Here is a 15,817-nt window from a genome sequence, read left to right on the forward strand (position 1 = left end):
TCTGAGGTCACGTCCCAACAGATTTCAAGAACAGCTTCTTCCCTGCTGCTGTCAGACCTTTAAATGGACATATCTCGCATTAAGTTGATCTTTCTCTACACCCTAGCTTTGACTGTAACACTACATTCTGCACTTTCTCGTTTCCTTCTATATGAACAATATGCCTTGTCTGACGAGCGCACAAGAAACAACAGTTTTCACTGTATGTTAATACATGTGACAATAATAAATCAAATCAATCAATTCAAATCAACTATTCCCTTTAGTTGAAGTGTCAGTCACAAGGGGACATAGGTTCAAGGTGAGGGGCAGGAGATTTAGGGGGGATGGTCTGGAATGTGCTGCCTGGGAGGCTGGTGGACGTGGGTTGCCCCACATCATTTAAAATGTATCTGGATGAGCACTTGGTGCATCATAGCATTTTTGGCATTGGATGGGTATAGGTGAGAGCTCAGGTGTTTCTAATGCGTTGGTGCGAACTCAATGGACTGATGGACCTCTATTGTGCAGTATGATTCTATGTTTCATTACAGAAAGGATATAATTCCATTAGAGAAGGTACTGAGGAGATCCATGAGAAAGTTGCCAGCACTTGAAAAATTGCAGCTATGAGGGAAGATGGGGTGGCCTGGGTTTGCTTTCCTTGGAACAGAAGCAGCTGAAGGGGAGATTTTAATAGAGATGTACAAAGTTGTGAGGGGCCTGGCTGGAATAGATGAGAAGGATCAGTTTTCCATAGCAGACAAATCAGTGAGGCAAAGGTAGAGAGATTCTTTTATTCATATGTGGGACGTGGGCGTCGCTGGCTGGCCATCATTTTGATTTGATTTTGATTTGATTAATTATTGTCACAAGTATTAGCATACAGTGAAAAGTATTGTTGCTTGCACGCTATACAGACAGAGCATGCCATTCATAGAGAAGGAAAGGAGAGTGTACGGAATGTGGTGTTACAGTCATAGCTAGGGTGTAGAGAAACTTAATGCGAGATAGGTCCATTCAAAAGTCTGATGGCAGCAGGGAAGAAGCTGTTCTTGAGTCAGTTGGCACATGACCTCAGACCTTTGTACCTTTTTCCCAAAGGAAGAAGGTAGAAGAGAGAATGTCCGGGATATATGGGGTCCTTAATTATGCTGGCTGCTTTGCCAAGGCAGCAGGAAGTGTAGACAGAGTCAGTGGATGGGAGACTTGTTTGTGTGATAGATTGGGCTACATTCATGACCTTTTATAGTTTCTTGTTGTTTTGGGCAGAGCAGGAGCCATACCAAGTTGTGATACAACCAGAAAGAATGCTTTCTATGGTGCATCTGTAAAAGTTGGTGAGAGGCGTAGCTGACATTTATTGCCCATCCTTAGTTGCCCATCCATCATTGCTGTGGCTCTGGAGTCACATGTAGGCCAGACCAGGTAAGGCCTGGTTTCCTTCCTTAAAGGACATTAGTGAATCAGATGAGTTTTTCCAACAATCAACAATGGTTTCATGGTCATCATTAGATCCTTAATTCCAGATTTTTTGCTTATTGAATTCAAATTCCACTAACTGCCAATGGCGGGTTTCGAACCCAGGTTCCCAGAGCATTAGTTGAGTTTCTGGATTAATAGTCTTGCGATAATACCATTCGGCCACCGCCATTCTGAGGTCAGAATCAGATCAGATCATGGTCTTTTTGAGTGGCGGGGCAGGCTTGAGGGGACAGAAAGCCTACTCCTGCTCCTAATTAGAGGCTTATTTTCACATCAGCGGTAGTTGTATTATAGAATCCCTACAGTGCAGAAGAAGGCCATTCGGCCCATTGAGTCTGCACTGATCACAATCCCACCCAGGCCCTACCGCCATGACCCCGTGCGTTTGCCCAAGTTATTCTCCTTGACATTAAGAGGAAATTTAGTATGGCCAATCCCCCTAACCTGCACATCATTGGACATGAAGGGGCAATTTAGCATGGCCAATCCACCTGACCTGCACATCATTGGACTGTGGGAGGAAACCGGAGCACCCAGAGGAAACCCACGCAAACGCGAGGAAAATGTGTAGACTCCACACAGACAGTGAGTGATCCAAGCTGGGAATCGAATCCGGATCCTTGCTAATGTGAGGCAACAGTGTTAACCACTGTTTCTCTGCAGATAATAGAACTTGTGGTGCTTGCCGTTTTAACTTGGCATTTGCCCTTATGCCCACGTGTCCATCCTTGACCTGCTTCAATGCTCCACCTTATAAACTCTCTAATGCTGTTACTCCCTCACAATGACTGTAACACTACATTCTGCACTGTCTTCTTTCCTTCTCTATAAATAGTATGCACAAGAAACAATTATTGTTTCTTGCACGCTACACAGTCCAAAGGTGTGCACTTTAGGTGAATTGGTTTTGCTAAAGTACTCCTTAGTGTACCCAAACAGGTGCCGGAGTGCGGCGACTAGGGGATTTTCAGAGCAATTTCATTGCAGTGTCAATGTACGGCTACTTGATAAATAAATTTTAAATAAACTGGCTCTGTTGTTAAGCAAGGAGGGACAAAGAGCACTAGAACAACAGTTATAGGGGACTCTATAGTGAGGGACACAGATGGGCACTTCCATTGATGTGAAAGAGACTCCAGGATGATATGTTGCCTCCCCGATGCCAGGGTCCAGGATGTCTCTGAACAGGCAGAAAGCATTCTGAAGGGAGAGGGTGAACAGCCAGAGGTCGTGGTACATATCGGTACCAATGATGATATAGATTGGAAGAATGATGAGGTCCTGCAGCAGCAGTTTAGGGAGTTAGGTAGAAAGTTAAAAAGCAGGAACTCTAGGATTGTAATCTCAGGTGCCAGTGAGGCTAGGAATAGGAAGATAGTGCAGCTCAGCATGTGGCTAAATAACTGGTGTAGGAAGGAGGGTTTCAGATATCTGGACCATTGGGATCTCTTCCGGGGCAGATGGGACCTGTACAAGAAAGACGGGTTGCATCTAAACTGGAAGGACATAAATATTCTGGCTGGAAGGTTTGCTCATATCACATGGCAGGATTTAAACTAGTTTGGCAGGGGAGGTGGGAACAAAAGCAAAGGTGAATTAACTGAAGGGGAACCAGAGAGTAAGCCCAGTAATACTCAGAGAAAGAGCAGGCAGGGTGTAATCCTGATGGACTGAAGTGCATCTGTTTCAATGTGAGAAGTGTAACAGGTAAGGCAGATTTAGAGCTTGGATTAGTGCTTGGAACTATGATGTTGTTGCTATTACAGAGACTTGGTTAAGGGAAGGACAGAATTGGCAGCTTAACGTTCCAGGATACAGATGTTTCAGGCAGGATAGAGGGGGATGTAAAAGAGGTGGGGGAGTTACACTATTGGTTAAGGAGACTTTCACAGCTGTACTGCGGGAGGACACCTCGGAGCACTCATATAGGGAGACAATATGAGTAGAGCTCAGGAATGGGAAGGGTGTAGTACGTTGTGGGTTTACTATAGATTGTCCAACAGCCAGCAGGAGATAGGGGGACAGATATGGAGGCAGATTTTGGCTTGGTGTAAAAGTAACAGGGTTGTTGTGGTGGAAGATTTTAATTTCCCCTATATTAAGAACATAAGAACATAAGAAATAGGAGCAGGAGTAGGCCATCTAGCCCTTCGAGCCTGCCCCGCCATTCAATAAGATCATGGCTGATCTGTCGTGGCTCAGTTCCACTTTCCCGCCCTCTCCCCATAACCCTTAATCCCCTCTCTTATCAAGGGGATTGAATATAAAAGTAGGGAGGTCTTGCTGCAGCTGTATAGGGCATTGGTGAGGCCGCAGCTGGAGTACTGTGTGCAGTTTTGGTCGCCGCACTTACGCAAGGATATTTTGGCCTTGGAGGGAGTGCAGAGGAGGTTTACTAGGCTGATACCAGAGTTGAGGGGGTTGAGCTATGAGGAGAGCTGAATAAACTAGGCTTGTACTTGTTAGAGTTTAGAAGAATGAGGGGAGATCTCATTGAGACGTATAAGATGATGAATGGGATGGATAGGATAGAGGTGGAGAGACTCTTTCAACCCGCGTCTTAAAAATATTTAGCAAGGCAGCCTCCACCACTTCAACGGGCAGAGAATTCCAGAGATTCACCACCCTTTGAGTGAAGAAGTTCCTCCTCAACTCCGTTCTAAACCGCCCCCCCTTTATCTTGAGGCTGTGCCCCCTAGTCCTACTGTCACTTAGTGCCAGGGTGTAGATAGGGCAGAGTTTGTAAGGAGCATCCAGGAGGGCTTCTTGAAACAGTATGCAGGTAGTCCAACTAGGGAAGGGGCCATACCGGGCCTGGTACTGGGGAATGAGCCCGGCCAGGCGGTCGATGTTTCAGTAGGGGAGCAGTTTGGGAACAGTGACCACAATTCAGTAAGCTTTAAGGTACTGATGGATAAAGAGAAGTGTAGTTCTCAAGTGAAGGTGCTTAATTGGGGGAAGGCTAATTACAACAATATCAGGCAGAAACTGAAGAATATAGATTGGGGGCAGATGTTCGAGGGCAAATCAACATCTGGCATATGGGAAACTTTCAAGTGTAAGTTGATAGGGATTCAGGACCGGCACATTCCCCAAAGGATGAAGGATAGGTATGGCAAGTTTTGGGAATCTTGGATAACGAGAGATATTGTGAGCCGAGTGAAAAAGAACTAGGAAGCATTTGTCAAGGCTAGGAGGCTGGGAATACATGAAGCAAGTGTGAAATACAAGGAAAGTAGAAAGGAACTTAAGCAAGGAGTAAGGAGGGCTAAAAGGGGTCATGGAAAATCATTGGCCAGCAGGATTAAGGAAAATCCCAAGGCTTTTTATACATACGTAAAGAGAAAGATGGTAGCCAGGGAGAAGTTTGGTCCACTCAAGGACTGGGGAAGGAATCTCTGCATGGAGCCAGAGGAAATGGATGAGGTATTAAATGAGTACTTTGCATCAGTATTCGCCAAAGAGAAGGACTTGGTGAAATGATGAGTCTGGGAAAGGGTGTGTAGATAGTTTGAATCATGTTGAGATCAAAAAGGAGGAGGTGTTGGGGTTCTTGAGAAACATTAAGGTAGACAAGTCCCCAGGGCCTGATAGAATATATCCCAAAACGGAAAGAGAGGCAAGGGAGGAAATTGCTGGGGCCTTGAGAGAAATCTTCGTATCCTCACTGGCTACAGGGGAGGTCCCAGAGGATTGGAGAATAGCCAGTGTTGTTCCTTTGTTTAAGAAAGGTAGCAAGAATAGTCCAGGTAATTACAAGCCGGTGAGCCTTACGTCAGTGCTAGGGAAATTATTGGAGGGGATTCTTCGAGACAGGATTTACTCCCTTTTGGAAATAAGTGGACACGTTATCAAGAGGCAACATGGTTTTGTGAAAGGGTGGTCATGTCTCACTAACTTAATCCAGTTTATCGAGGAAGTGATGAAGATGATTGATAAGGGTAGGGCAATGGATATAGAATACATGGACTTCAGTAAGGCATTTGACAAGGTCCCTCATAGCAGACTGGTGCAGAAGATGAAGTCACACAGGATCAGAGGTGACTGGCAAGGTGGATACAAAACTGGTTCAGTTAAAGAAGTGATGTGGAGATGCTGGCGTTGGACTGGGGTAAACACAGCAAGTAGTCTCACAACACCAGGTTAAAGTCCAACAAGTTTATTTGTTAGTAAACCCACAAGCTTTTGGGGTTTGCCCCTTTGTCAGGTGAGTGGAGAGAACTGCTACCTCACAGTGCCAGGGTCCCAGGTTCAATTCCCGGCTTGGGTCACTGCCTATGTGGAGTTCACACATTCTCCCTGTGTCTGTGTGGGTTTCATCCAGGTGCTCTGGTTTCCTTCCACAGTCTGAAAGACATGCTGGTTAGGTGCATTGACTCGAACAGGTGCCAGAGTGTGGTGACAAGGGGAATTTCACAGTAACTTAATTGCAGTGTCAACGTTAAGCCTTACTTGTGACACAAACAAACTTTAAAAGTTCAGTTGGGCAGCATGGTCGGTACAGGTTTGGAGGGCTGAAGGGCTGGTTTCTGCGCTGTAATTCTCTTTGTTCTTTACTATAATTCTATACTGTTCATAGAATACATTATAGAATCATAGAATCCTACAGTGCAGAAATAGGCCATTTGGCCCATTGAGTCTGCACCAATCACAATCCCACCCAGGCCCTATCCACATATCCCTACATACTTTACCCACTAACCCTTCTAACCCATGCATCCTGGGACACTAAGGGGCAATTTCAAATAGCCAATCAACCTAGCCCGCACATCTTTGGACTGTGGGAAGAAAATGGAGCACCGTGCATGGTGTCCATAGAAATCCATGCAGACACAGGGAGAATGTGCAGACTCCATACAGACAGCAGCCTGAGCTGGGATTCAAACCCAGGTCCCTGGAGCTGTGCAGCAGCAGTGCTAACCACTGTGCCACCCCTAGTAAATTAAAACAAATCATAAGTTAGTACATAAGTCCTTTAATTCAGCAGCACCATGGGGCACTGTCCTCATGAACAGATAATGCTGGAAATACTCAGGGAAGTCACTTGTGAACAGAGGACAAACGCAGTGATGACCATTGATCAACACTGAGGGTGAAGGGAACATTGTCCTTTTAATACCAAGGGGGCGGGAACAAATACCTGTCAATCAGTTCTACAGACCAATTAGCAGCATCTGTCCGTGACTGATATGCCGGTCAGCCAATCGAAGGGCGAAGGATGAGCATCAATCAGTGCCTTATCTAATCAGAGTGTGGGGAGGGCGGGACCTTGCAGTCTGCCGACCAATCAAACGCTGGGGAGGCGGGACATCCGGTAGCCTCGGGCCGGCCCACCGCTCCGAACGCGAACGTTATTTTCAAATAACGGGGGTATCCCGCCGCCATGCAGAGGGGGAAAATAGTTCCTACAGATTAATGGCCAAATGTGAAGCGAAGGCAGGGGCCGAGTGCGTGGGAAGTGATTCAGATGTAAATCCACGGAATTGACAATTATTTTACAGGACCCGGGGAGGTTGTCGATTGCTGGTGGCCTTTCCGGTTATGAGGGAGGGGAGGGAGGGTGGGGCGGCGCGTGGATACGGAGGGCGGTGTGAAGAGGCGCGGCCGCCATTTTGTTTTTTCTCTGGATCCTTGGGCGCGCGTGAGGGGCCCCCGGCGGCGCTGGTTAAACTAGTTAGAGTGGTAGTTAGCGAGGTTACACCGGCCGGGGGGCAGGCAGGTGGGGGGGAAAGGGAGGTTTATATATATACATATATATTCTCCTGAGTGGGATCCCCCCAGGCTCCGCCATGACCCAGTTCCTGCCACCCAACCTGCTGGCGCTGTTCGCGCCGCGCGACCCGGTGCCCTACCTGCCGCCGCTCGAGAAGCTGCCGCACGAGAAGCATCACAAGCAGCCGTATTCCGGTATCGCCGGCTTCGTGCCTCAGTTCGAGGTGAGAGACTGGGGAGAGAGATTTGGGGGGGTGGGGAGAGAGATTTGCGGGGGGGAGGGGGGAGTGATGTGTGTGTGTGGGGGGGAGGGGGGAGTGATGTGTGTGTGTGTGGGGGGGAGGGGGGAGTGATGTGTGTGTGTGTGGGGGGGAGGGGGGAGTGATGTGTGTGTGTGGGGGGGAGGGGGGAGTGATGTGTGTGTGTGGGGGGGAGGGGGGAGTGATGTGTGTGTGTGGGGGGGGAACAGGGGGGAGTGATGTGTGTGTGAGGGGGGAGGGGGGAGTGGTGTGGGGGGGAGAGGGGGGAGTGGTGTGGGGGGGAGAGGGGGGAGCGATGTGTGTGTGTGGGGGGGAGAGGGGGGAGCGATGTGTGTGTGTGGGGGGGAGAGGGGGGAGCGATGTGTGTGTGTGGGGGGGAGAGGGGGGAGCGATGTGTGTGTGTGGGGGGGAGAGGGGGGAGCGATGTGTGTGTGTGGGGGGGAGAGGGGGGAGCGATGTGTGTGTGTGGGGGGGAGAGGGGGGAGCGATGTGTGTGTGTGGGGGGGAGAGGGGGGAGCGATGTGTGTGTGTGGGGGGGAGAGGGGGGAGCGATGTGTGTGTGTGGGGGGGAGAGGGGGGAGCGATGTGTGTGTGTGGGGGGGAGAGGGGGGAGCGATGTGTGTGTGTGGGGGGGAGAGGGGGGAGCGATGTGTGTGTGTGGGGGGGAGAGGGGGGAGCGATGTGTGTGTGTGGGGGGGAGAGGGGGGAGCGATGTGTGTGTGTGGGGGGGAGAGGGGGGAGCGATGTGTGTGTGTGGGGGGGAGAGGGGGGAGCGATGTGTGTGTGTGGGGGGGAGAGGGGGGAGCGATGTGTGTGTGTGGGGGGGAGAGGGGGGAGCGATGTGTGTGTGTGGGGGGGAGAGGGGGGAGCGATGTGTGTGTGTGGGGGGGAGAGGGGGGAGCGATGTGTGTGTGTGGGGGGGAGAGGGGGGAGCGATGTGTGTGTGTGGGGGGGAGAGGGGGGAGCGATGTGTGTGTGTGGGGGGGAGAGGGGGGAGCGATGTGTGTGTGTGGGGGGGAGAGGGGGGAGCGATGTGTGTGTGTGGGGGGGAGAGGGGGGAGCGATGTGTGTGTGTGGGGGGGAGAGGGGGGAGCGATGTGTGTGTGTGGGGGGGAGAGGGGGGAGCGATGTGTGTGTGTGGGGGGGAGAGGGGGGAGCGATGTGTGTGTGTGGGGGGGAGAGGGGGGAGCGATGTGTGTGTGTGGGGGGGAGAGGGGGGAGCGATGTGTGTGTGTGGGGGGGAGAGGGGGGAGCGATGTGTGTGTGTGGGGGGGAGAGGGGGGAGCGATGTGTGTGTGTGGGGGGGAGAGGGGGGAGCGATATGTGTGTGTGGGGGGGAGAGGGGGGAGCGATATGTGTGTGTGGGGGGGAGAGGGGGGAGCGATATGTGTGTGTGGGGGGGAGAGGGGGGAGCGATATGTGTGTGTGGGGGGGAGAGGGGGGAGCGATATGTGTGTGTGGGGGGGAGAGGGGGGAGCGATATGTGTGTGTGGGGGGGAGAGGGGGGAGCGATATGTGTGTGTGGGGGGGAGAGGGGGGAGCGATATGTGTGTGTGGGGGGGAGAGGGGGGAGCGATATGTGTGTGTGGGGGGGAGAGGGGGGAGCGATATGTGTGTGTGGGGGGGAGAGGGGGGAGCGATATGTGTGTGTGGGGGGGAGAGGGGGGAGCGATATGTGTGTGTGGGGGGGAGAGGGGGGAGCGATATGTGTGTGTGGGGGGGAGAGGGGGGAGCGATATGTGTGTGTGGGGGGGAGAGGGGGGAGCGATATGTGTGTGTGGGGGGAGAGGGGGGAGCGATATGTGTGTATGTGGGGGAAACGGGGGAGCGGTGTGTGTGTGGGGGGGGGGAACGGGGGAGCGGTGTGTGTGGGGGGGGGAACGGGGGAGCGGTGTGTGTGTGGGGGGGAACAGGGATAGGGTGTGGGAATGGTGGCAGGGAGGGGGGAGGGACCGGGGGTGGTGGTGGCGGGGAGGGGGGGATGGGACCGGGAAGGGAATGGGGGGGGGAGAGAGGTGTGGATGGGGGGGTGGGGGAAGAGAGGTGTGGATGGGGGGGTGGGGGAAGAGAGGTGTGGATGGGGGGGTGGGGGAAGAGAGGTGTGGATGGGGGGAACATAAGAACATAAGAAATAGGAGCAGGAGTAGGCCAACTAGCCCTTCGAGCCTGCCCCGCCATTCAGTAAGATCATGGCTGATCTGTCGTGGCTCAGTTCCACATTCCCGCCCTCTCCCCATAACCCTTAATCCCCTCTCTCATCAAAAACCCATCCACCCGCGTCTTAAAAATATTTAGAGAGGCAGCCTCCACCACTTCAACAGGCAGAGAATTCCAGAGATTCACCACCCTTTGAAGAAGCTCCTCCTCAACTCTGTTCTAAACCGCTCCCCCCCCCCCTTTATCTTGAGGCTATGCCCCCTATGGGATGGGGGGGAGGGAGGGTTGGATGGGGGGGAGTGGTGTGGAGGGGGGAGTGAGGGTAGCTTGGGGGCATAGGGGAGAGGGTGTGCTAGAGAGTAGTAAGGGTCTGTAGAAAGGGTGGGATTGGTGGTATATCAATGACTCCTTTCTAAGTAACAAAGAATGTTGGAACATTTAGAACAGAATTAATGAATATGCACATCTAAAACGGAACAGGAGACAACAGAGTCTTGATTTCAGCAGAGCAGATAGAGGGATAAGTAGACCTAGGAACAAAGAAAATTCGGAAGACCAAGTGGTTACAAAGTTGTTGCGAAACAATTGAGAGATGAAGAAATCTCCCCTCCCGCCCCAACAAATATGCCGCCCCAACAAACATACCGCCCCTGCCGCACAGTGAGGTTGTCCTCACTCGTGCCCAGTCTTTCAAACCACAACACTCTCTGTTCCCCTCATAGCACACATAGCCCACTGTGCCAGCAAGCTGTACCCCTTCAACACAACCCACACTCGGTCTACAACTCTGTCTGCACTTCTAGAATGACACAAGTCAGGTCCTCACAAACCAAAACCTCATCCCACAATTCCCTGCCATTCCCCAACCCCTCATCCCTATACCACCGATCCCACCCTTTCTATAGACCCTTACTATGCTCTAGCACACCCTCTCCCCTATGCCCCCAAGCTACCCTTCACCCAGCCCTACATCCCATTCTCCCCCTCGCTATATCCCTCATTCTCTTCCCCTATATCAGTCTCCCATTCCCCTCCTCCCATATTCTGCTAGGTAGGGACATGATCAGCGCAGCTTGTGAGCTGAAGGGCCTGTTTGTGCTGTAGTGTTCTATGTTCTATATTCTTAACTAAACAAAATCTTTTTTGAAACTCCTTCACTCTGCATTGATATGTTCAATATTTTAATAATGTCTTTATATTGATAACTGATTCCAATGGAGGTTGCACGTCATGAAAGACCTGTAGGTTAGGTTCATCTCTTGTGGCTTTGATATTATTACAGAGAATAAATTTATTATAGAGCACAATTTTCAAACCAATGGACATCCAAAGTAAACATTGTCCATTGAGAAAGATAGGAACCAGGCAAATAGGACAGCTGCCTATACGTTGAAAAGATAAAAATGATCAGTTAAACTGTTAATAGCATTGGCCAGGGTGTGGAGAACTCAACTGCACACCTCACTTTTGGGAAAGAGCTTGTGCATTGAAGTCTGGTGTATCTGACAATTCTTGTAGGTGTGAATGTGTCCTAGTTGGTGTTTAACCTGTGTTTGTATTAGTGCTGTGCTCAACGGGTACATTTTCACAAGAATCATTCTGGTGTGTGATTGGTCATAGTGTTGCTTATATTCTGCAGCACGCTGCTAAATAGACATTATCCAGTGCATTCACGCAACAGTTTCTAAATGAACTGGCTTCTATCCAAGAAGAGTGCAGATCAATCGACCTCCTGGATTTAATTGATTTAATTTAGTTTAATCCTGCAAGTGGCTCCTCAGTTTTTAATTGTAGCTTTTTTCTGCCATGTAGGACCCTAGAGATGCCCCCCCTCCGACAAGAGCCGAGACGCGGGAGGAGCGTATGGAAAGAAAGGTAAGCAATCTCTGATTTGATTTATTATTGTCATGTGTATTAGCATACAGTGAAAAGTATTGTTTCTTGCACACTATACAGACAAAGCACACCACTCTTAGAGAAGGAAAGGAGAGAATGCAGAATGTAGTATTACAGTCATAGCTAGGGTCTGGAGAAAGATCAACTTAATGTGGTAGCAGGGGAGAAGCTGTATGTGACCTCAGACTTTTGTATCTTTTTCCTGATGGAAGACCCCCAGGGTGTGTGGGGATCCTTGATTATGCTGGCTGCTTTACCGAGGCAGCAGGAAGTGTAGACAGTCAGTTGATGGGAAGTTGGATTGTGAGGTGGATTGGGCTACATTTACAATCTTTTGTAGTTTCTTGTGGTCTTGGGCAGAGCAGAAGCCATACCAACCTGTGATACAAGCAAGAATGCTTTCTGTGTTGCATCTGTATGACGTAAGATTAAGCATCATAGGGTAAGCTGATGTCAGAAAATATCTCTGCTGCAATTTTTTCAGGGCCTCTGCTGCTATTTTCCTTTGTTGAAAAATTTGCACGTTTTCTATAAGAATACAGATCCAGGAAGCTCCAAGCTCTTCAGCTGCATGGGTGCTGCATGGCCAATCAGAACATTCAGTGCATCTGATTTTGTTACAGGGTCTTCACCAGATGCTTTTCTCTAGCATTGTTTACAAATCAACTTTTCAGTGGTGGTCACTGGGTTGATGTTTATCGTCCCTTCCCCCTGTTAAATGAAGTCATCGAGCTGCTGTTTGACTCAAATCGGTTAAGTCAACATACAATAACAGTTTTATCTACCATTGTATCTGAGTGAAATATGAGTGGTCACCTCAGTGGTTACTACTGGAGAGCTATTGACGCAGTTTATTCTAAGTGTTATTAAGCCCAGTTGCAGAATATAAAATACTGAAGGCCTTAAATGTATATTCTACTTCTGGGATTCATACAGATTACCCAGTGAGTGATTCTACTCTCTCCTGCGTGGTAACAGACGTTCTGATTTTTCCTTTTACAGAGACGTGAGAAGATCGAGAGAAGACAGCAGGAAGTTGAAAATGAGCTTAAGATGTGTAAGTTCACCAAAATTTCTGTGGACTTGAATCTGGCACCTAATTAAAATTGATGCTGGCAAGGCATATGATGACAATATCAAGCTTGACCCTGTCCACACCTGTTCTCTCCATAAAAGATTTTTAGAAATGGGTTGCTTAATTAGAGACAGAGTTGTCCCTCCACTCCTGGAAATACCCTCTCATTTGCAGATCTTTCCAAGTGAAACAGGATTATGCAGTTATTGATGGGTTACAGATGCTTTTGACCAACTAAACCAAAAGGTTGCATATTAAAGATTTGCATGCCTCCAGAAGTTATATTCCAGAAAATAAGGATGGTAATATATGACTACTTGAACTTGATTGCCGTGGTCAACAACTTGCATTCTTATGGTTAAGGGATCCCAGAACACTTCCTGGAATATTATGAAACAAATTTTGCCACTGAGCCACAAAAGATATTTGGACAGAGGGGTTGAAAGCATAGTCAGAAATGTCATACAAGAGGACAGAGCTTTATGGGGGGAGTTCCATAGCTTATGAAGCAAATGTGAGTTGTGAACTATGACACCGCAGCATTTGAGAATTTCCCTTTGTTTTCTTGTTGGCAGGGGATCCTCACAATGATCCAAATGCACAAGGTGACGCTTTCAAGACACTGTTTGTTGCCAGAGTGGTAAGTTTTTAGTCCTTTAGCTTCCCAGTGAGGAAAATGAAATGCATTAACTACAGGTACCACCAATTAAATGGACTGCCAACACTGATGACCTTTAACCAGTACCTAAGGGCAGATCCATCATTTCATTAATCCATGTTGTGCAGCACATACCATGTACTATTCGCCCTGATATTGTGTAGTTTTTGTTCACGATACCCTGGGCTGAGTGCTACTGACTCCAAAGAGAGAAGAGAAATATTGCGGTGGGTGTGGGCGGAACAGTTGTCTCCGATTTTAATTATGCCAATGTGATGATGGTATTAAACATCCTTCTCTTTGTTGTGATGTTCTGTCACTTTGAAGGGAAAGTCTTCTGACAGGGTCACATGAGCCAGGCTGACCAATCGGGAACCGAGCTGGGGCTTCACTCCAACTTGTCCCGCCAATTCAATCCTAGAGTCGTATCTGGGAACGTTGAATCTGTCTGTGAACAGTTCATTAATAAACGTCTGTTGATTGTTCTTCACTGGTGGAGCCAAGGTACTACATTTGACAACAAGGTAAAAAGCAGCAAGTGCAATTATAGGATCATCAGCATAGAACCTGGTCCAGTGGAAATCAAGCTTGCAAAGTAGAACAGAGATGCCTGGATCCTTCTGATGCCTCCACCGAAGTGTGGATACAGTATGTTGAACGATAGAATATTCCTTCAAACCAATTGGAATAAAGGACTGAATAAAGACGGCAATGTTATTAAGCATGTATGAGACCCAAACTTAGAAGTTGATCTGTTGTCTAATGTCCCCAGGCACGCATGATTCAAGCTGATTTGCAGAGATGAATTTGGTAAAAGGATACTACCACCTTCCCTTCATGATGTCGCAATAATTTAAATTCAGTTCTTTAGGGAGAGCCCCAGGGCATTGCAACCTACATAGCAAGGCTTAGGCAAATTACGGAGCATTGTGGTTTCAGGGCAACACTAAATGACATGCTGTGTGATTGATGGGCTGGGAGTAAAAGAATTTGCTGGCAAAGACAGATTTTAAAAAGGTGCTGGAAATAATGTTAGCAATGGCGCAGTCCACCAGTTAGAGTGGGAAGCTGCAGACAGCAATGGCGCCAACACTGAAGATGCCAGTTTAAACCAACAAATACAGAAGCTGTAGAGTTAAAAGATTCAGAATTAATCAGCATCCTAAGATCATTAGAGTATTGAAAGGTGTGAAGGAAATTACCGCTTAGATTTGCAGATTCAAGGAGGCACAAGTGATTTGTGAACTGCAGGAAGGGCAGTTGGAGGCACAGATGCAAGAGTAAGCATGCATAGTAGCAGTAGAGTGAACAGATCAGCACCAGTACATAACGTGGAAGATTTTCCTGGGGCTGAGTAACGTCCTCTCATTAAATAATGTAAAAGCAGGCATGGTAGACCATTGAAAATGGAAGTTGCCATGGGAGTCTCTGCTACCATAACAGAGGAGCAAACTTGGAGAGATGTGAGACGGGGTCCAGCCTCTGAAAAATAAAGAACGCCTGGCCTTGGGGCGACACAGTGGTTAGCACTGCTGCCTCACAGCACCAGGGACCCAGGTTCAGTTCTGGCTTCAGGTCATTGTCTGTTTGGAGTTTGCATTTTCTCCCCATGTCTGCGTGGGTTTCCTCCCACACTCCAAAGATGTGTGGGTTAGGTTGATTGACTATGCTAAATTGACCCTTGTGTCAGGGTAATTAGCAGGGTAAATGTGTAGGGCTAAGGGAATAGGCCTGCGTGGGACTGTTGGTGCAGACTCAGTGGGCCATATGGCCTCCTGTACTGTTACTCCTGGTAACCTACATGTGGGAAATTAATAAGATTATAGTGCAACCAAAACCCTGTGAGTTATTGGCAGCAATCTGTCCAACTTCCATTGATTGTCGTGTCTGGGCAAGAACCCAGTCTAATGATCTACAAGAAATTAAATTCAACTAGTTAGAAATTTTCAGAATTAGAGGAGGTAATAGATATTTTGGCCTTGGAGGGAGTGCAGAGGAGGTTTACTAGGCTGATACCGGAGTTGAGGGGGTTGAGCTATGAGGAGAGGCTGAATAAACTGGGCTTGTACTCGTTAGAGTTTAGAAGAATGAGGGGAGATCTCATTGAGACGTGTAAGATGATGAATGGGATGGATAGGATAGAGGTGGAAAGACTCTTCCCGCTCAAAAAAGACAGTAGGACTAGGGGGCACAGCCTCAAGATAAAAGGGGGGCGGTTTAGAACGGAGTTGAGGAGGAACTTCTTCACTCAAAGGGTGGTGAATCTCTGGAATTCTCTGCCCGTTGAAGTGGTGGAGGCTACCTCGCTAAATATTTTTAAGACGCGGGTTGATGGGTTTTTGATGAGAGAGGGGATTAAGGGTTATGGGGAGAGGGCGGGAAAGTGGAACTGAGCAGCGACAGATCAGCCATGATCTTATTGAATGGCGGGGCAGGCTCGAAGGGCTAGATGGCCTACTCCTGCTCCTATTTCTTATGTTCTTATGTTCTAATGTGGAATTTCCAGGATGTTTTTCAAGATGAAATTGGGAAGATTAAAAGCATGAAGGCAAAAATTCATGTAACTCAGAAGCCACCAAGATGTTTCAGGGCTAG

The 15,817-nt window shown here is 48.6% G+C and overlaps 1 protein-coding gene across 1 annotated transcript in view; it reads left to right on the forward strand.

The window, feature by feature from the left end:
* The first annotated feature begins 7,084 nt into the window (after positions 1–7,084).
* Positions 7,085–15,817, forward strand: part of snrnp70 (small nuclear ribonucleoprotein 70 (U1)) — a 28,024-nt gene continuing 19,291 nt past the window's right edge. The window contains exons 1-4 of the mRNA XM_080217655.1: positions 7,085–7,400; positions 11,406–11,468; positions 12,492–12,546; positions 13,140–13,204. Of these exons, the coding sequence (XP_080073781.1) occupies positions 7,254–7,400; positions 11,406–11,468; positions 12,492–12,546; positions 13,140–13,204 (330 nt within the window). The 5' untranslated portion in view covers positions 7,085–7,253. The remainder of the gene's footprint in view (positions 7,401–11,405; positions 11,469–12,491; positions 12,547–13,139; positions 13,205–15,817) is intronic.

The sequence above is a fragment of the Carcharhinus amblyrhynchos genome, chromosome 35 (genome assembly GCF_965287045.1).
Source record: "Carcharhinus amblyrhynchos chromosome 35, sCarAmb.v2.hapA, whole genome shotgun sequence".
Lineage (NCBI taxonomy): Eukaryota > Metazoa > Chordata > Chondrichthyes > Carcharhiniformes > Carcharhinidae > Carcharhinus > Carcharhinus amblyrhynchos.